At 43.9% G+C, this 22423-nt stretch overlaps 1 protein-coding gene across 5 annotated transcripts in view; it reads right to left on the reverse strand.

Annotated features, from left to right (window-relative positions):
- LOC138746425 (STE20/SPS1-related proline-alanine-rich protein kinase-like) overlaps nt 1-7286 on the reverse strand; it is a 252576-nt gene extending 245290 nt beyond the window's left edge. For 2 of the 5 annotated variants that reach the window (XM_069904600.1, XM_069904599.1), the window contains exons 1-2: nt 6951-7038; nt 662-755 (exon numbers count right to left, since the gene is read on the reverse strand). Coding sequence is in view for 2 of the 5 variants with exons in the window: in XM_069904598.1 (XP_069760699.1) it covers nt 6951-7023 (73 nt within the window). In the remaining 3 variants the exon portion in view is untranslated. Of the gene's footprint in view, nt 1-661; nt 756-6950 lie in introns of all 5 variants that reach the window. The other 3 variants (XM_069904598.1, XM_069904596.1, XM_069904601.1) reach the window with 2 other exon arrangements.
- Nucleotides 7287-22423: the final 15137 nt, after the last annotated feature.

The following is a 22423-nucleotide window of genomic DNA, read 5'->3' on the forward strand; positions in this document are numbered from 1 at the left end:
ACAGACATCCAGTCAGGACACTTGCACACATCTATGTAAAGTACAACACTGAAGAGGCTATTCAACCAACCAGTTCATTTCTTTATCATATTTACTAATAAATAATCATAATTTCCATTTCTCTTTCCATTGACCATACTAGAGACCAATGATAAGATCACAGTGGAAGCTTAAATTATAACTGTCAACTCAATGGGTGGCTTCTTGAACTAGGATTCCCACATCTGATTTCTATTGCAACAATCCATGCTGTTAAGTGCATTTGAGTGGACATTGATTGAATTATCTGCTGGCACTCACTTCCAAGGCACAAGCACAACAGCCACTTGCCTGAGCTACTGAAAAGTTGCCAGGGCCTGCGAAATAAATTCTTGCATGAAGGAAAGGCGGCTGAAAAGTAGATTAAAAAAACTACTAAACAAAACTTCTCTTCATGGGTTACTCCAGAAAATGTACAGTTTTCAAGTCCCCAAACTCTTTCAGCCAAATTTCTTTCTTACTAATTTGGGATAGAGGAGATTTACAATGACAATTTCATAAAAGTATTTTCCATTTTTATTTTTTTAATTCTTTTTTAAAATATACATTTATGGGTCATAAATTGTAGATTATGGCAAGACCAACAAGTCTTTGTGTTCTTCACCCACTCACACCAACTTACAAAATAAGAATGTGATCCATTTTTTGTTCTTCCTGAAAGACTCTTGTCCTCAACAGATTGGCAATTCCACTTTTGTACAAGTTGCTCACAGAAACTGTGGGTAAAGGGCACGATTGAACTGATATTAATCATCAAAAGAATTTCAAAGAGAGACTGCAACATTTTTTTTTAAAAAGTGCTTTAGAAAGTGGAATTCTTTGTCCTCAACTATTGTTGAAATGGAGTACATTTTTTTCTCCGTAATGAGGGAATTGTTTGAGAAAGAATATTAATGGAAGTAAGGAGTGAGCAAGAAAGTGAAACGAGGTTAAGCAGGTGATGGGGAAACATGGAAACAACTTTAATAGGTGAATGGCTACAGATTTCTGCTGTTGAGACTCTAGGTGTGTATTGTTGTCCTTCTCCATAACATAATGATGGCATATGGATTTCAGCATGGAAAGTGGTAGATCTCTGGATGCGCTAGACCAGTGGTTCTCAATATTTTTCTTTCCATTCACATCCCACTTTAAGTATTTCCTATGCCATCAGTGCTCTGTGATTAGTAAGGGATTGCTTAAGGTGGGATGTGGGTGGAAAGAAAAAGATTGAAAACCACTGTTTGAATCGTCCCTCATTGACTCGTGGTGTGCACAGATTCATAACTCTAAAGGAAATGGGCCAATGACAATTTTTCTCAAGCAAAATATTTCAGTAACATTGGGTCTAGAGCAGTGATTCTCAACCTTCCCTTCACCCCCACATCCCACCTTAAGCAATCCCTTACTAATCACAGATGGCATAGGGATCACTTAAAGTGGGATGTAAGTGGAAAGAAAAAAGTTGAGAACCACTGGGCTAGACCTTCTGTAAGATAATACAACACATGAACAAACAGCCGAAGTAGCATACAACTTCCCTAACTTTGTCCATTATCCAATTACTATAACACAACATGCACTGAAGGAAAAGAGTAAATGGTGTGATTTTGACCAATTACTTTCCTCCAGCAGGCATATAGTTAATGGCAGCCATTGCAAGTGTGCACATATTCTCTATTAGTACATCAGTGTTTATGTGGACAATGGTGTTGCAGCGAATTACACCAATTAGGAAGGCCCTGGTTTTAGCCTATGTTCAGTTGGAATGATGTTAATGGTCAACCCTACAATTGACACTGGTGTCTCTAAGCTTCCATTCCTGATCCAATCTGGCTGGAAAACTCATTTTGTGGATGGCACCTGACATTGCTGGGCCTGGCTGTGAAGCCTTCCTCTGTTAAATAGCGAGTTTCCAACATCAATCTCGTCTATGTAAACTGGAAGTATCAGAATGGATATCTGTCCTGTGCCTTGGCAGCAAATGGGCAGTCCAATTGGCTTCAGTGCCCACAGACTACTGAAAGGGAAATTGTTCCCCACCCCTGGCTGACAGTCAGTGACAATTTGCAGATGGGAGGAGAACAAATGGAACTTGCTTGTGATTTTTTTTCCCCTCCTCATAGCCTTATTGGGCTCCACAACAAACAGGTCATTAAAGAGTGCCTCAGTCCAAAAGGAAAGAACCTTCAGCATGGGTCAGCTTCTTTCAGAGAGAAGTGGTGAAAGAAAGAGAAAATTGAATGTATTGATTTTGATCCTTGGCCCACTCAGGATTATACAAGGCATGATCCAGCATTGTGCAAAGTCATGCTGGCACATCACCAGTTGAAGACACTGTTTGTGAATAGTCTGGCAGATTTTGTTTCTCTAGGAGTCTGGTGAAACCTACTCTGAAACACTAACTTGCCAGCTGTGGGAATTATGTTGCACAGTCCAAAACCATAATCTACTTCACAAAACAGAAAAAAAACTTGACAGGTTTACCGACATAATCACCGATTTAATGATGGCACCAATCATTGCACATATTGCACATTCTTATAGGTTTAAATTTGAAGCCTCAACTCAGGTGGCTCATCACCAGATTTCTCTCCCTCCTCCACCCCCCACCACCACTCCCCCCCCACCCCCCCCCCAGCTCCCTTTCTCTCTGCCCTTTGGAATTGCTGGAAGATTTCTTCTTCTTTTGATGGGTGTCATTTACATTAATGATTTGGATGATGGGGTGGTAAACTGGGTGAGTAAATATGCAGATGATACAAAAATAGGGGGAGTTGTGGATAGTGAGGATGGTTTTCTGAGAAAGGATTTGGACTGCTTAGAAGAGTGGGCTGAAAGGTGGCAGATGGAGTTTAATGTAGATAAGTGTGAATTTTATGAAATTGTCATTTTGGGAAGAATAACAGCACATGGGCAGTGAAGGGAGGCCATTGAGGATGCAGAGGAACAGAGAGATCATGGAGTAATGGTTCATCATTCTCTGAAGGTGGAGTCTCATGTAGATAGGGTGGTGAAGAAGGACTTTGGTATGCTGGCTTTTATAAATCAAAGCATTAGAATATAGGAGCTGGGAGGTGATGTTGAGACTTTTCAAGGCATTGGCAAGACCAAGTTTGGAATATTGGGTGCAGTTCTGGTCTCAAAATTATAGGAAGGATATCAATAAGGTAGGGAGGGTGCAGAGAAGATTTACTAAAATGTTGCCTGCATTGCAGTATCTAGAATACAAAAAAAGATTGAGTAGACTGGGTCTTTACTCATTGGAGTGTAGAAGTTTGAGGGGGGATTTGATAGAGGTATTTAAAATTATGGGGGGATAGACAGAGTAGATGTGAATAGTCTCTTCCCCTTGAGGGTGGGGGAGATTGGAACAAGGGGTCATGAGTTAAGGGTTATGGAGCAAAAGTTTCAAAGTAATATAAGAGGAAGCTTCTTCATTCAGAGAGTGGTGGCTGAGTGGAATAACCTTCCAGAAGAGGTGGTTGCAGCAGGGTCAATTCTGTCATTTAAGAGAGGGTTGGATAAGTGCATGCATGTGAGGGGGTTGGAGGGTTATGGAGAAGGGGCAGGTAGGTGGGACTAGTGGCATTCACTTAAATCGGTGCGGACTAGAGGGGCCGAGATGGCCTGTTTCTGTACTCTAATTGTTATATAGTTATATGATATTTAACACTAACTTGGACAGCAAGTATCAGGTAAGTATCCAGTTATGGGGAGCATCATAGCCAAATAAAATGTGGTCATCATCCAAAAGGATCACAGCATCCTGGTCACAGGTCAATTAGAACTTTGCATCTATCCCATGCGAGGACAGCAAACAAAAAACAGAACAGATTTTTTCCAGACTGCAACCTTTTCCTCTGTGGAGCTGCCAATGAAATTAACGCATTCCTGATAAGAAAGCTTTTACACTTCTGTTAATCCTGGATATTTTGATGTCAACATTTATATGGGAAAAAGGAGAAGCAGCACAAAATTAGGTCAGAGCATGGAGAAAGTGTACTGGTACTGCCAAACCCCCTTTCTGAGATGGGGCATACGACTGGAGGTTACATTGTCTGCTCTTCCAAGTTTTTTTTTAATTGAAATCCCTGTCACATTTTGAGTCATGCACTCCTGAGCTGTAACGATAGAACCAGCATCAGTCCATCAAATCTGTGTTGGCATCGGCCCCTTGATTGGAGGGATCCCTTCCCACCTACTGACCCTTGGAGGATGAGAAAGGAAAACTGGTAGCAAAAAATGAGGAAATGGCCGAGGCATTGAACAAATATTTTGTGTCAGTCTTCACGGTGGAAGACACGTCCAACATGCCCAAGTGCGGAGTTAAGGATGTGAATGTTGGGGAGGGCCTTGATAAAATAGTTGTTACAAAGGAAGTAGTGATGGAGAAACTAATGGGACTAAAGCCAGACGAATCACCTGGTCCTGATGATGTGCATCCAAGGGTTCTGAAGGAAATTACAGAAGTTATAGTTGATGCATTGGTGGTCATAGACCAAAATTCCTTGGATTCTGGGCAGGTCCCGGCAGACTGGAAGACAACAAATGTCACGCCACTTTTTAAGAAGGGACATAGGCAGAAGACTGGAAATTATCGGCCAATTAGCTTGACGTCTGTAGTTGGAAAAATGCTTGAAGCCGTCATTAAAGATGAAATAGTGAAACTTTTGGAACGTAAGGGTTCAATCAGGCAGACGCAGCATGGTTTTAGAAAGGAAAGATCCTGTTTGACAAACTTGTTAGGATTCTTTGAGGATATAATGGGGTGCGGTGGATAGAGGGGAACAGGTTGATGTTGTCTATTTGGATTTCCAGAAAGCGTTTGATAAAGTGGCGCACAAGAGACTTCTCAGTAAGTTACAGGAAAGTGGAGTCCGGGGAAGTCTATTGGCCTGGATTGAAAATTGGTTGTCTGACAGGAGGCAGAGAGTCGGGATAAGTGGGAGTTTTTCAGGTTGGCAGAGAGTGGTAAGTGGGGTGCCGCAAGGGTCGGTGCTAGGCCCACAACTGTTCATCATTTACATTGATGACTTGGAGGAGGGGACAAAATGTGGTGTAGCCAAGTTTGCGGATAACACCAAATTGAGTGGAAGAGCAAATTGTAATGAGGATGTGGAGAGTCTGCAGAGGGATAGAGTTAAGCTGGATGAGTGGGCAAAGGTCTGGCAGATGGAGTACAATGTTAGTAAGTGTGAGGTTATCCACTTTGGCAAGAAAAATAAAAGAGATGAATATTATTTAAAGGGTGAAAAACTACAGCATGCTATTGTGCAGAGGGACCTGGGAGTGCTTGTGCATGAATCGCAAAAAGTTAGGTTGCAGGTGCAGCAGGTTATTAAGAAGGCAAATGGAATGTTGGCCTTCATCGCTAGAGGAATTGAATTCAGGAGTAGGGAGGTAATGTTGCAACTGTATAAGGTACTGGTGAGACCGCACCTGGAGTACTGTGTCCAGTTCTGGTCTCCATATTTGAGGAAGGATACAGTGGCTTTGGAGACGGTCCAGAGGAGGTTTACTAGGTTGATCCCTGGGATGAAGGGGTTGACTTATGATGAAAGATTAAATCGTCTAGGATTGTATTCGCTCGAGTTCAGAAGAATGAGAGGAGATCTTATAGAAACATATAGGATTATGAAGGGTATGGATAGGATAGATGTAGGAAGGTTTTTTGAGCTGGCCGGGGAAACTAAAACTAGAGGACACAGTCTCAAGATTCAGGGGAGTAGATTTAGGACAGAGATGAGGAAAAATAGTTTTTTCCCAGAGAGTAGTGAATGTTTGGAATTCTCTAACCGGGGAAGTGGTTGAGACTGCTTCATTAAATATATTTAAAATTCGGTTAGATAAATTTTTACATGATAGAGGAATTAGGGGATATGGGAGAAGGCAGGTAGGTGGAGTTAGGTCATAAATTAGATCAGCCATGATTGGATGGGCCATTTTTGGCCTACTCCTGTTCCTACTTCCTATGTTCCTATGTATATATTTCATTCCAATTCTTTCATTTCCCGACATCTATCACAGGGGCCACTCGTGCCCCATTCTCACATCTCACGATAAATGGTCGCCCAAAGGAAAGTTGGACAACGCCATAGCCCCTTCCTGACAGCCCACACGACCCTTCACCCCTTCCCTGACAGCCCACACAACCCTTCGCAGAAGCTTTTTAACTTCTGCCTTCGATTCATTCGCCGCTGGACCTCCTGCCCGACACCAACCCCACAACCTAATGCATACGTTTCCCCTTTTTTAAAAATAAAACCCCACAAATGTAACAGATGATTGCAGGGATCCCGTTTAACCCCCCCCCCCCCCCCCCAAAGTATCATTGCAGAGAGAGACCATCTCTCTTCATGGGTCTTACTGCTGACCTCGGATCAGACGAAAACCGAACAGCGAAACACACTCAGCGACTCACAGCATCAGATGGTGAATGAGGAAGAAAGGCTGGTCCCCCTTGCAGTGAAGAACTGCGTCAGGGGTTTTTGGGGGTAAAGGACGGAGTCCATCTAGACCTTGCGGACTGGGCACATCGTAAATCGCTCGGAATTCATAACATCGCGCAGACAAGGTGAAATGCAACTGCCCAGAACTAATCAAAGGCAGACTTAGTCCCCCTTCCCCTCCCCCGCTTCCCCCCTCCTCTTCCCCCGCTTCCCCCCTCCTCTTCCCCCGCTTCCCCCCTCCTCTTCCCCCGCTTCCCCCCTCCTCTTCCCCCGCTTCCCCCCTCCTCTTCCCCCGCTTCCCCCCTCCTCTTCCCCCGCTTCCCCCCTCCTCTTCCCCCGCTTCCCCCCTCCTCTTCCCCCGCTTCCCCCCTCCTCTTCCCCCGCTTCCCCCCTCCTCTTCTCCCGCTTTCCCCCCTCTCCCCTGCCGTGGCCCCCCTTCCATCGGCCACCTTCGGCGAAAGCGATAAAGAAGAGACTGACCGATGATCTCCTGCAGCTCATAGGCATCTCCCGAGTTTGGCCACGGGGACGCGGCCGCCAGCTCCTCCGCCATGATGATGTGAGTCACAATGCGGCGAGAGGCGGCTGTGGACGGGGCTCGGCAACTTGATGTGGACACACACCTCGGGCCGGCAGAGCAGGCGCCCTTTCGCCCGCTGCTCCTCACTCTTTCACACACAATCAACGCGCGTCTCCTGCTCACTTCGTTGTGCAATGGACAAGTTTCCCATTGTCATCTGCCTGAAATTAACAATCATGTGTGTGCTCCGCCCGTGAGGGGACAACGGGGCTGCAAATGTCGACATCACGCCTTCGAGGTGTCCCTCAAACCCACAGAAATGCCATTGGGCCCCATTTATTTTTCTCCGCAGTCACACCATCTCTCCCGCCCCTCCCTCTTCCTTCCTACTCCCTCCCCCTCATCCTCCTTCCCCCCTCTCTCTCCCCCCAAATCCCCCTCCCCTTCTCTCCCCTTCCTTCTTTTCCCCTCTCCCCCAAATCCCCCTCTCCCCCAAATCCCCCTCTCCTCTTCTCTCCCGCCCCTCATCCTCCTTCCCCTCTCTCTCTCCTCCCAAATCCCCCTCCCCCTCAAATCCCCCTCCCCCAAATCCCTCTCCCCCTCCTTCTCTTCCCCCTTCTCTCCTGCCCCTCCCCCTTCCCTCCTACTCCCTCCCCCTTCCCTCCTACTCCCTCCCCTCATCCTCCTTCCCCCCTCTCTATCTCCCCCCCCCAAATCCCTCTCCTTCTCTTCCCCTCCCCCTTCTTTCCCCCCCCTCCTCCCCTCCTGTTGGTCACCAAGAAAGGAAAACCAGGCTGAACTCTCTGCTCCTCCTGGCACTATATATTGCCTTGTGTGTGTATGTGTGTATATGGGAGCTGTTGAGTTGAGGCGGGTTATGAATGATGGCATTACATTATCACACTTGTGTTTTGATTTCCTGTAATAGGCATCAAAGCAGTGGTGGCTGAGAGAAGCACTTTTTTGTTGTGTGGCGTCTGTGGTTTCTAGGGTGACGGAAAGGTGATTCAAACATTCAACATCTGCCTTCACCCCTGGACAAGCAGTTGCTCCCATGAACAAAGATGGTTGGCATTTCCTAAAGCAGCAATTCTCAACTTTTCTTTTTAACTCTCATCCCACCTTAATTAATTCCTTATCAACCACAGAGCATCTGTGGCAGAGTCAGAAAAAAAGGTTGAAAAACCACTGTTTCAAGCAGTAGTTCTCAACCTTCCCTTCCCACTCACATCCCACCTGAAGTTATCCCTATGCCATCTGTGATTAGTAAGGGATTGCTTCAGGTGGGATGTGAGTAGGAAGGGAAGATTGAGAATCACTGCTCTAGACCCAATTGTTACTGAAGTATTTTGCTTGACAAAAATTGTCATTGGCCCGTTTCCTTTGGAGTTCTGAAACCGTGCACATAACCAGTCAATGAGGGACAATTAAAACAGTGGGTTTCAACCTTTTTCTTCCCACCCACACCCCACCTTAAGCAATCCCTTACTAATCACAGAGCACCGATGGCATAGGGATTACTTAAAATGGGATGTGAGTGAGAAGAAAAAGGTTGAAAACCACTGGTCTAAAGGAAAACTCTATCTGCTGGGGCTACAAGTGACGGGTAATTCTCCCTTTGGGATCACACACAGACACTTCCACTGAGGGCAGGTGAGATACAAACCAAAGGACATGGGTTAACGATGAAAGGGGAAAAGTTTAGAGGGAACTTGGAATGAGCTGCCAGCTGAGGTGGTGAATGCAGGGTCAATTTTAACATTTAAGAAGAATTTGGACTGGTACATGGATGGGAGAAGTATGGGGGGCTATGGGCTGGGTGTAGATCAGTGGGACTAGGCAAAACAAAATAGTTTGGCACAGACTAGAAGGGCCTGAAAGGGCCTGTTTCTATGCTGTATTAATTAATTAATCAAATCCCCACATTTTCCCCAGGTTTACTACTAGAATGGATACGTTGACCAAAGAGGAAAGGTTGGAGAGGCAAAGCTGGTTTCTGCTGGCATTTAGAAAAGCAAGAAGGGACTTGACTGAAACATATAAAGTGGATGTGGGAGGGATCCAGCGATCCCACTCTACACCCACAACTGTGTGGCCAGGCACAATTCCAATGCCATCTACAAGTTTGCCGATGACACCATAGTTGTCGGCAGAATCACAAACGACACTGAGAAAGCATACAGGAGGGAGATAGATCAGCTCGTTGAATGGTTGAACAACAACTTTGCGCTCAACGTCAACAAAACCAAGGAGATGATTGATGATTTCAGGAAGAAGTCAGGGGAACACGACTCAGTCCTCATCGAGGGCTCTGTAGTGGAAAGGGTCAAGAAATTCAAATTCCTGGGGGTCAACATCTCCAAGGATCTGTCCTGGAGCCTCCATGTTGATGCAATCACAAAGAAGGCTTGCCAGTGGCTATACTTTGTGAGGTGTCTGAGGAGATCACTGAAGACTCTTGTAAACTTCTACAGGTGGACCGTGAAGAGCATTCTGACAGGTTGCATCACTGCCTGGCATTGAGGCGCCAACTCTCAGGACAAGAATAAACTCCAGAAGGTTGTTAACTCAGCCTAGTGGACCTCCTGCCCGACACCAACCCCACAACCTAATGCATACGTTTCCCCTTTTTTAAAAATAAAACCCCACAAATGTAACAGATGATTGCAGGGATCCCGTTTAACGGGCACCAGACTTCACTCAACCGAGGACATCGATTGCAGGGATCCCGTTTAACGGGCACCAGACTTCACTCAACCGAGGACATCGACATGAGGCGGTGTCTTAAAAAAAGCAGCCTCTATCCTCACCCACCACCCAGGCCATGCCATCTTCACTCTGCTACCATCGGGGAAAAGGTTCAGGAGCCTGAAGACGAGCACTCAGTGGCACAAGGACAGTTTCTTCCCCAAATTCCTGACACTGCCTTACTTTATCTTTTTTTCTTGCACTATTTTTATTTATTTTGTCATGAAGTTTATAGAAATGTTTGCATGGTGATGGTGGCACAAAACAACAAATTTTGTGACATGTTCATGACAATAAATTCTGATTCACCTTGTGGAAGAATCCTGATCTCGTGATAACGTTTAAAAATAAGGGGTTGCCAATTTAAGAGAGGAGATGATTTTTTTTCTCTCTCTCAGAAGTTCATGAGTCTTTGGATATTTTTAATTGCAAAGGTGTTCAGAAACCAGATAAGCAAGGGAGTGAAAAGTTACTAGGGGTAGACAGGAATAAAGTTTAAATCAGTTCAGCCATGATGTTGAATGCCAGAGCAGCTTCAAGGGATTGAGTGGCCTGTTCCTTCTCCTAAATAATATGGCTATATGAATCTCTGCATTACATCCAAACAAGTATATACCTCCTTAAATAAGGAAAACAGAAATGCCAGGATGGCACAGTGGCACCACTGGTAGAGCTGCTGCCTCTCAACTCCAGAGACTCAGGTTCATCGTGACCGAAGGTTTTATCTGTGTGGAGTTTGTCATTCTCCCTGTGACCACATGGATTGCTCCCAAATGCTCTGGTTTCCTCCCAGATTCCAGGGACGTAAACTTGTAAATTAGATTAGTTAGTAATCTAAGGTGAATTACTAAATAAATTGAAAATTTGGCCAAATGGTGCAAAATTGGCTGTGTGGGAGAAGAGAGAGGGTGGTGGTGGATGGTTGCTTCTCGGATTGGAAGCCTGTGACTAGTGGTGTGCCTCAGGAACCTGTGTTGGGACAATTGTTGTTTGTTGTATATATCAATGGTCTGGATGATAATGTGAGTTGGATCAGCAAGTTTGCTGATGACACAAAGATAGGAGGCGTTGTAGACAGTGAGGAAGATTTTCGAAGCTTGCAGAGGGATCTGGACCAGCTAGGAGAATGGGCCAAAAAATGGCAGTGTGAGGTGATCCATTTTGGAAGGGCAAACCAAGGCAGAAGATATACAGTTAATGATAGGGCACTGAAGAGTGCAGAGAAGCAGAGAGATCTGGGAATATAAATACATTATTTCCTGAGGTGGCATCGCATGTGGACAGGGTTGTAAAGAAAGCTTTTGATATCTTAGCCTTTATAAATCAAAGTATTGAGTCTAGTTGGGATGTTATGTTGAAGTTGTGGTGTGGAGGGCTGAGGTAGCAGCAAGCAAGCACAAAACTAAAAAAAACTTTACAACAGGCTTTATTCCAGTAAACGCCTGAACACCAGTTCAAGCCTTGGTGGTTCCCCATGTGACTGGCTCAGGAAGGGCCAGCTCAGGTCTATATTCAGGTCAGCTGATTGACAGCCAGCCAGGTGAAGTCAGCCCCATAGGTGGTCTTCCTGCAGATACAGAGATCGCCCTCTGCAGTAGGCTGGTGGTCATAGCACCACAATTGGTGAGGCCAAATTTGGAGTGCAGTTCTGGGTGCCTAACTACAGGAGGGATATCTATAAGATAGAAAGAGTCCAGAGAAGATTAACTAGGATGTTGCTGGATCTTCAGGAGTTGAGTTACAGGGAAAAAGTAAACAGGTTAGGACTTTATCAAATCTCCCCTCATTCTTCTTGCTCCAAGGAATAAAGGTTTACAAAGTTATGAGAGGTATAGACAGAGTGGATGTGAGTAGGCTTTTTCCACTTAGATTGGGGGAGATAAATAAGAGTCACAGTTTTAAACTGAAGGGGGGAAGGTTTAGGGGGAACATTAGGGGGAAGTTCTTCATTCAGAGAGCGGTGGGAGTGTGTAATGAGCTGCCATCTGATGTGGTGAATTCTGGCTAGATCGTATGTTATAAGAGTAAATTGGATAAATGGATAAATACATGGATAGGAGAGGCCTTATGGAATGGGAGCAGGTCAGTGGGATGGTCAGCACTGTTTCATGTGCTGTGGCATTCTGTGGTTCTAATTTTGCGTAAGTTACATTTTAATTGTAGTAATTATGTGATCATAATGAAACCTTTACTTTTATTTTTTTTCACATATTGCTCATTAGTTTTTTTTATTTAAAGGTATAATTTTAACTTTGCTCATTATTTATCTCTTGCTACTCAGTGATCTACGGGAATTACAATTTATGAGTAACATTTAGTACAAAAAACACTACGAAGTATTCTGTATGGTCTGGATCGGGAGGAGGTCAGGGGTGGGGTGACACCATGAGTTAGCGCACCAGGTGAAACCAACCCTAGTGACGTCACTACGTCAGCCCATCGACTTCTTCAGGAGTTTGTGGAGGTTTGGTGCGACATCGGAAACCCTGGTAAATTTCTACTGATGTGTGGTGGAAAGTGTGCTGACCGGCTGCATCACGGTCTGGTATGGGGACACCAATACCCCTGAGCATAAAGCCCTCCAAAAGGTAGTGGACACAACCCAGGACATCACAGGCAAGACCCTCCCCAATATTGAGAACATCGACAGGGAACGCTGCCGTCGAAGAGCAGCAACAATCATCAAGGATCCACACCACCCAGCACACGTTCTGTTCTCGCTGCTGCCATCAGGAAAGAGGTGTAGGTGCCACAAGACTCGCACCATCAGGTTCAAGAACAGCTGCTCACCCTCCACCATCAGACACCTTAACGACAAACTCAATCGGGGACTCATTGTAGCACGTCGAATGACTCAAAGACTAGTAGATTCATACCAAGGCTTTTATTACCAAAAGACTGAAGCGTATTACATCGAGGTTGACCAGTCCAGACTGACCTGGATCTGGTTAGGAGCAGCACCTTATGACCTGCCAGTAGGTGTGGCTACGGCTCTCAGCCAATCATTAGCACTGTATACAAATATATACAGAGGTGATAGGATCCCGGGGTGGCTAAAAATAAAAGGTGGGGGGGGGGTGTTCATTACAGAGTGGTGGTTTTTCTGAGTTCTTAATAGTCCGTAGTCTGTATGGAGAGGAACAGCAATGGTACCTTTTCTTTGGACTCCCAAACATGGGGAGGATAGCATGCAGGGGTTATGGGCTATAACAGTCGGGTGGTCTGATTGACCGACATGATTGCCATGGCGCCGGAATCGGAGTAGCTAGCGGGGGCGATGCATGGTCGTCATTGGAGTCTCTGAGGGTCGGTGCGGGTATCGCTAGTCTGCAGTCTTCGTTATTTCTGTGCAGCTACTGGTCCCGTCTACTGCCATCGTCATCTGCATACTGCTACTGGTCCCAGCATGGTATCTGGGGGAGAGCTGGAGGAAGGTTGGGGAACGAACATTACAATGTTAGATCCGGCTTGGGCCAAGTCCCTTACCGAGACCGTGTCCTTCCGTCCGTCTGGGTACTCGATATAGGCATAATGCAGGTTCGCATGTAACAGCGTTACCCGGTCCACTAGAGGGTCGTTTTTTGAATACCGGACGTGACGTCTCAGCAGGACAGGTCCAGGAACCATCAGCCAAGCCAGTGTGGTCGTCCCCAATTCCGACTTCCATGGGAACGAGAACATACGTTTGTGCGGGGTAGTGTTGGTGGCAGTACATAACAGAGACCTGATGGAGTGTAGGGCATTTGGGAGGACATCCTGCCAGCAAGTGGTGGGAAGGCCTTTAGACAGGAGAGAAAGCGTGATCGCTTGCCAGACAATGGCATTCTCCCTTTCGACCTGCCTGTTACCGCGTGGGTTGTAGCTAGTGGTTCTGCTCGAAGCAATACCGCGCACCAGAAGATACTGCCTCAGCTCAGCACTCATCAAGGATCCACACCACCCAGCACACATTCTGTTCTCGCTGCTGCCATCAGGAAAGAGGTGTAGGTGCCACAAGACTTGCACCATCAAGTTCAGGAACAGCTGCTCCCCCTCCACCATCAGACACCTTAATGACAAACTCAATCAGGGACTCATTGTAGCACGTCGAATGACTCAAAGACTAGTAGATTCAAACCAAGGCTTTTATTACCAAAAGACTGGAGCTTAGTACATCGACGTCGACCAGACAAGACTGAACTGGGCCTGGTTAGGTGCAGCACCTTATGACCTGGCCAGTAGGCGTGGTTACGGCTCTCAACCAAATATATACAGAGGTGATAGGATCCTATACTATCACACTTGTTTAAGGACTCTGACTTGTGCACTCTATTGATTTTGTTCTCTCTGTAAAGAAAGTGAGCAGTAGAAAGTTAATGGGAATGTGAGGAGAATTAAACGAGGTAGAGTACAGATTTGGAGAGCTGAAATCCAAATTCCTGTGATCTATTCTGTACAGTTGTTTCAAGACTTCCCTATTTTTGTACTCCATCCCCATTTAGGTCAGCAATCCAGTGACCTTCCTCATTACTTGCTGTATGTGCATGTTAACTTTCTGTGCTTTCCATACATGGGCACCCAGATCATTAAAATTCACTAATCTCACACCATTTAAATAATAAAAGTAGAAATGCCAGAAACACTCAGCAGACTAGACAGTAACTGTGAAAAGAGTTAACATTCCAGATCGAAGACCATTTGTTCTGATGAAGGGGTTTTGACCTGAAATGTTAACTCTGCTTCTCTTTCCACGGGTAATGTCTAATCTGTTGAGTGTTTCTGGTATTTTCTATTTTTTTTATTCAAGTTTTCAGCATTTGCAATGTTTCAGTTTCCTTCGAAATACTGGAAGTAAAACACGAAAGTCTGCAGACGCAGCAACCGGGAAATACACTTATCTGGCATCTACCAATCCCCATAGGTGCCAGATACCAGGGGTTTTTACTGTATTACCTCCTGCCTGTGGAACCCTGCTCCTTCTGCTGACCCTCCATTTTGTTTGGGTGCCTGCCCCCATTTTGCTCACACCTTGACGAAGGGCTCAAGCCTGAAACGTTGCTTATGTATCTTTATCTTATAAAAGACACTGTTTGACCCATTGAGTTTCTCCAGCATTGTGTCAAAATAATACTCATAGGGTTCTCTCCCTATGCTAATTTTTTTTAACTGTATCCATTTACGTTGCCTTTGCATCCTCATTTTGTAATTTCTCTTAGAATTTTAAAATGACCATCAATATTTTTCCTTGTACATGTAATAAATGAGCGTAATTCAATTGAATCTTTGTTCATAAAGGTTAGAAGGTAATCAAAGCTGCCTCAAGAGAATTAATATTTAGTATGAAATTGAATTTGAGCTCAAATTGCTCAGTGATAAATACGGTTTTTTTGATATTTAATAAACTCACTGCCAGTTAACAAACAAAATGAACAAAAAGTAAATCGATTTTATCCCTTCTTTGCTAGTTTTATTTTGCCTCGTTTGGCACTTCGTACTATTGTTCTCACAAGCAGGAGGAAGAAAACAGTTCTAGTAGTTTTATGTTAACAATTTATTTTCAAATTGTAATTATAAAACTAAGATATTACAGGATGTGTCACATTTAACAGGGCAGGACGTGCACATCCTCCATCAAGGGCTGCACAATGTAAACTGGCTGATGGAAGATATTGGCAAAACATGAAAATTTTGTTATTTTAATTTAACTCTGGCCTTCAACTGATTCCAAATTTTCACCTGCAAATGTACAAGGAGAAATACAATCCCCACCCCCCCCCAAAAATAAATCTTTTGGCTGCAGGTGCGGGTTGATTGTGATACAAAGATACAAAATGAAGCTATTAAACTGCAGCACCTGGGCAGCCCTCCTGGGGTTTGGGTCCGATTACTAGGGCAAACGACTGGAAGCACCTTTTAGTTGCAGGGGATCAACCCATTAAATCGCCAACACAGCGACTCACCGGAAGTACTGCTGGATGTTCAGATGCTGGCTGCCCAGTGACGCACGTACACAAGCGCTGACATCACCGGACTTAGCGGGTCGGCCATTTTCCTATACAAATCACCCGTGGATGTGACCTAGGTAAGTTTAACTAGGTTCCCTGACTACCTCTGAAGTAGTTGGATTCCGATGGAGTTGACTGGGTTGAGCCCTTTCTAACTGCTGCGTAACTGGGGCACTAACTGTGCAAATTGCCCGGTTAACCATTTTACATGGCAGTTTGAAAGGGCCTAATAAGAGTTGTTGGAAAACAGTGCTGCAGAAAATGGCTAATACACTGTGTCATTGTCAGAACACCGTCACCAAAATCTGCACTGTCATTTGGGTTTCAGTCATAATTGATCAACTTTGAACTGATCAAGAAGCAAGATTTTCAATAGGGTTTGCCATCAAATGTCAAACATTGTATTCCCAATTGAGATAACAAAGTCCGCTGCAAAGTCAAGGTACTGTATATTTTGGTGTATAAGACAACCTTCAGATAAGATGGATCCCCAATTTCAGCCTGAATGTCATGGTTTTATCATATATTTGGTGTATAAGACAACCCCCCTCCCCAAACAAAATGCGTTGACTAAACTGTTGGGTGTGGCCGGAAGGTGGGTTTTATCATGGAGCCTCCAGCAAAATGACGAAGGTATGAAGTAAGTTTGAAGTTAAAAGTCATTGAAGCGGCCAAGGAATCTATTAACTATTCTGCTGCGAGGTCATTTAGCAAAACTATTACGTGGTCCCAGTTCATTTTCAATTGAGAGGGACTGTTACTTTAAGAGAACAAATCAAGATGCGAGTTTAGGAGTTTGTGAGCTGAGGACTGCGTGTACATGTGTACATCTGAAGAGAGAGAGAGAGAGAGAGAGGGGGGGGAGGGGGGAAGTGCATGAGCAGATTAACGACAGTACTGAATTTGCTCAGGGGCCATTTTAAGGAGACAGCACTTGGAGAAGGATACTGTGCTGTGGGGCCTTGTGTGGCGATAGACAATTTGTCACATTTCTCCATGTCATAGGGGAATGAGTAAACTACTCTGTGACCATTGTGGAGGAGAAATACTGCAAATCGGCTAACCCACAAATGGATAATTTGGGAGCTTTTTGTGAGAATCACTCATTTCGTGTCCCCTATGCAAATAAAAGGGGAGTTTTGGTTGCCACTCGTCTGAAAAGGACATTTCTCTGGAAGCACCTTGACCAAGATTTCATGAGTTTAATAAACAGGCAATCACCCCGATCTCTCGAACCTACTTTGTGAACTTCTTTGCATCAATTTCAAGCCTCCATGTCAACACTGGATTTTCTGAAACTGAACTTTGAACTTGACTTCAGTCAGTTTTAATGCCTTAGAAATAACCATCAGTTTTCTTTTCTCTTGCTCTGCAGGTGGTGGTTGTGACAAAAATGTATCAACATCCATTGCTGCTGTTTTTCCACACACAAGCTTTAAATTAGCTTGAAAAAAAATTAACTAATAAATCACAAAAACCCCAATTTTTAATCCGAAAGGACGATCCCCCATAAAATATTACAAGTCCAGAGGACCCCAAAACCCAGCAGTAATAGATATTCACCAAGACCAATGGTTACTTAAACAAAAGTTGTTTTTAATTATCTTTAAACATGAAAACAGGATCAAACTTTAACTTAACTAATCTAACCTAACCCCCCTTCTAATTCTAAGTACACATGTGTGTGCAAGTTCAGAAAAATTATTTGGTTCACAGTCCAATCTCACTTCTCATTCCTCCAAGTTCACTGGTTGCAAGAAATACTTATACTGTACACAGAATTTAACATTTATAAAGTTCACCAGGCTTTGGTGCTTGAAAGGTAAATGATTACTGCTCAGGAAGGTTCTTGTCGGTTTTCAGAGAGAGATTTGTTGTTCCAGGACATCCACAACTGATTCCTTTTTAATCAGCCACTCCAGTGTCTTGCTGACAAAACTTTACCCGTCAGGGTTCTCCAGATGATAACCTCTTTCTTTCAGGTCACCACAGAGTTCCTTTTTGTTTCACTTATTCCAAGTGAAACATTAGACAGCCAGTCCTCTCCTCTTGCATGAACCACAGGGGCTTTGACCAGACTCTCTTCCAAATGGGACTTTCCATAAGCTTGCCAGCTTGTCCTGTTCCAGTCCCAGCTACTTCTGCTGGCTGTAACACTGTACAAGTGATCTGTGTGTGTCTCTCTCTGAGAGAAAGCCTATTTGACTCTCGACTTGCAAAACCACATGACCCTCTTATAAAATCTCCAGACAATCTGCAGCTCCAACAAGATCTTGCATCTGTTGCCTTTGGTAAACAACAATCCATTAGCGCAAAGTCTCTTGAGCACTCACCAAAGCTCTTGCAAAAGGTGTGGTGCCGATATGTCTAGCATGGGCAGAGCTCCAGTATTTCAAATAAGATCTGTTTTAAAGTGTTTGTATGTGACCTACTCTAAGAAACCTTTCCCAATTTATCTCCCAAAAACATATCTATATACTCTGTCAAAACTGCCTTTCAAGAATTGTGCCTGAGCTGCAGTGGCTTGGGTATTTCACACCCACCCACCCACCCACACACACACACACACACACACACACACACCCACCCACCCACCCACCCACCCACCCACACACACACACACACCCACCCACCCACCCACACACACACACACACTCACACACACATACCCACACACACCCACCCACACACACACACATACCCATGTTGACACACCCACCCACACACACTCACCCACATACACACCCACACTCACACCCACACACATCTACATCCACACACACACACCCACACATACCTACAGCCACCCACACCCACTCACACACACACACACACACACCTACACACACATGAATATTCATGTTGGAGTTAGCTTTAGATAAGGTTAGATAAAGTGTTATATTATTGGTAATTAATGATAAAAATATTATTTTAAATACAACACTGGGCTCATTTCTATTGCTGCTGTCTGGTACATAACAATAACTGAGAAGTTGGTGAGAGAGTGGAGAAAGAATGAAGAAAAATTCCAAAGAAACAATGTTCAATGAGAAGAGGAATCATTTGTTGGCCAGAGTTGGTAAATCATGTCACAGAATGGGCACTCGAACAGAGGTAAGATCGCGACACAGTCACAAGAAATAAAATCAAATCATATGCACTGGGTGGGTAGGTCGAACCCAGAACATTGTAGAGATTGTGAGGCTGCAGTAGCTGGTGCAGCCGTTTCATGAACAGTAAAGATCTAGAATTCCGACAAAAAACAATTGCTCAGAAACTACCAAAAGATCTTGAACATAAAGTTATCAGTTTATTATACGTCAGCAGCAAAAACACCAGTTTCCATGGTCAAATATTGGAAACCTGGACGAAACCCTCATGAATTTCGACATGGCAGGCAATGGAACCATGGAATGGAAAAGTATGAAAACCGTACAAATCAGAAGTACAGGCCATGAAAGTACCAGGTTTATCATGCATGGCCGATGGGACAAAGTTAAGACCCAGGTCATCTTCAAGCGCAAAAATTAAACCTAAAATAAAATTCCCAGCAGGTATTTTTGTACATTTTCATGAAAAAGGATAGATGGATGAAAATGGTTTAAATGATGGACAGGCCATATATGGAACAGGTGCCTAGGAAATTTGCACAAAGAATGGAGTTTGCTAGTCTGGGATATGTTTCATAGTCACTTAACTGAGAAGACTAAAAGTAGATTAGCACTACATAATACTTACATGGCAGTTATCTCAGGTGGTTTGACATCTCTATTACAACCTCTCGAAGTCTGCTTGAACAAGCCATTCAAAGACCACGTGCGTGAGAAATTTCGAGTGCAGAAAAATCGTTCACAAAAGGCGGGGCAATGTGTGCTACATCACTTAATGTTCTGTGTGACTTTGTGCTCAAAGCATGAGATAAAGTGAAAGTGAAGACTGTAATAAAATTGTTTAAAAAGTGCGGTATCTCTTGTGCAATTGACAGTACAGATGGTGATTTATTGACACTGATAATTAAGCTGAAGCTGCCTTATCAGACCGTTGTGATAACTGTTTAAACTAGGGGTCTCCACAGTGTCAATATTGACCCCCATGGGTCGATGGGATCATCCAGGAGGTGGATAAATGCCAGGGGGTCAATAACACCTGGGGGGGTTGATTTAAAATAGCACCTCCACACTGCCCCCCCAACCCTCATCCATCACAGGGGTGGGGGGAGCTTACCTGCCGTGAACCTTTGTGCACCACTGTCATGCTTCCCCCTCATCATGCATGCATTAGCTGGCCCTTCGAGTGTCATCATCACATTTCACCCTCACTGCGTGGCCAGCAGGCCACGCACAGCCTGCAGATCCCAGGGCACCACATTTAATAGGTAAGTGCCCTTTCTGCCCCTTAATTTGCCCTCCATTTGGGGAGTAAGACCTACATCCCAAAATGGAGGGCAAATCAACATCCAGCTTGAGGTGGCACCGGACAGAGTCCTCAAAAGCCGGACCTTCCGGCCTAAAATCTGGCCACCCTACCCAGCTCTTTCATCCCCCTTTTTCCAGTCCTCCCCATCCAGCCCCTCACCCCGCCCATCCAGCGCCAGGATTCCATGCCTGGTGGTCAATGAGGGACCATGTAGTTCCTGAAGGGGTTGACAGTCTAAAAAGTTTGGAAAGAGAGTATGGATGTGCTTGCCTCAGACGATGAAGCAAGTGATTTTGAAGGATTTTAGATGTTTTTTTTAACAATAAAAAAATTCTTTAAAAATGTTGTCGGGTGGGGTCTGAGTGGGTTATGGAACCAATTGAGTGGTATTTTGAGTAGAATTTTATGTTTTTGTATCTGGCCAATAGGTTGTTTTTGGTGTGTTTTTTGGGTGCTTCAAGGGTTGTCTTATACGCCAAAATATATGGTACTTCCATTTTGCCTTTATTGTATCCCAACAAAACTGTTCCCTTCATGACTTCTGGGGTCTGCATTACCACTTCCACCAACCACCCCCTTCTCACAGCACTTTCACATGCAGGAGATGCACACCAGCTCTTTTACCTCTTCCCTTCCCTTCCCCCTGAAGCTCTTTGCATCATCCTCACGGGCCACACTGCCACCCAGCTTTGTATCATCAGAAGATTTTGGATCAACAGTAAAAATCAGGTTATCCAGATTGTGACATTACAATAGTTAATGAAATGTTGAATATAGATGATGGAAATTTACCCTGTGCCTCCATTGTATAGTTGGATTTATTCGAGATCTCGTTGAACTCTTTCTTGAAGATCTTATTGCACTTCCTTTACGCTTTGAGTCCTACGCCAAACATTGAGCATTCTCTAGAATAAATCATGGATTTATAGACTTTGTGGGCCTCTGCCTTCTTTGCATGAAAGTAGGATGTGAATGTGCAGCTGGCTTTACTTCCTGCCATGAATAACAAGGCCATGTTTCTGCAAAGGTGAAGATTGTATTGAATGCTAAAGCACTTCTATCCCAAGTCTCTTTGTGAGGATCGTCTTTGTCTTTGTCAATTGCGATCAGATTCCCAAGACTTATTATACTGCATCATTTGAAACATATGTAACCTCAACTTCTTCATCCATTTCAGCCCACTCTGCTCCATTGTTAACACTTTGATGTCAGTCCAAATTTATGAACCTTCTTTACTGAATTAACAATCTCTGCGATGGCAGAGTGTCTGATATTAAAGTCTTCAAATCTTTCATTAGAAGATCATTCAGTTAACATCACACTGGGCCCTAATTGTTTTTCTCAGCTCTTCTTAAAGTCTGAAGCTCCATTACATAAATAACATTATAATTTGTACCTTTGAGACTGTAAAGCGACCGGAAAACTCAAATAGTGGCATTATGGTTTAATCAGATTCCTCAGGGTTTTTTTTTCCTCCCCTGTAAAATGATGTTCTATTGCTTTGAGCTTTGTATTTTGTGAGCAAATCCTTCAGTCCTTGGAAAGCTCTAGAGCATTTGTATTTGCCAATCACGAGTTTCACTCCAAGTTGCCACACAATTAATGCACCTCAGAACAGTCACTTCCTCTGTATTTTGCTTAACCCCAGCAGTAATGACTTAATCAGCACCCAGCAAGATTAGCAGATACACATCACTCAAATGGGCTTGTTTCATTCATGCTATAAATCTGGCATGAAGACAAATCATGCCCCGTCATTGATTTATTAAAGCAGTCACAATTTTCCCTGCTGCTTTATTTCTGCCCACGCAACATATCCAGTCACCTTAATGCATGATGGAGTTTGAAATGAGGAAACCAGTCATCAGAAAATACACATTGTTCATTTCAGACCAATTGATCAGAAAAGTCATTGGGTTTTTCAATGACTATCGGCCCAGAGATTCGACATCTCCAGGATGTCTAATGACGAATGATTCATATAAAACATCGCCTAGCCAAATTAATTTTAAAATATTTTTATTTAATATTTAAAGAAAAACAATTGAACAATTATACAATGTGCAACATAATTAAAACAAAAGGAAAAAAACCATTTTTTTTCCAAATATGAACACAATTCAACAATCCCAAGCACATTGGTAATAGTTTATCAAAGCGCAACATCAAAAGAAATCCAATCCAAAGGAGAAAAAAGGAAAGAAAAGATGAAATTATAAATTCTTTTCAAGAGTGTTATAACATTTCTGTTTATATAAAAGGTTTACAATTCTCTTTCTCTTCTC

This window comes from Narcine bancroftii, chromosome 12 (genome assembly GCF_036971445.1).
Source record: "Narcine bancroftii isolate sNarBan1 chromosome 12, sNarBan1.hap1, whole genome shotgun sequence".
NCBI classification, from domain to species: Eukaryota; Metazoa; Chordata; class Chondrichthyes; order Torpediniformes; family Narcinidae; genus Narcine; species Narcine bancroftii.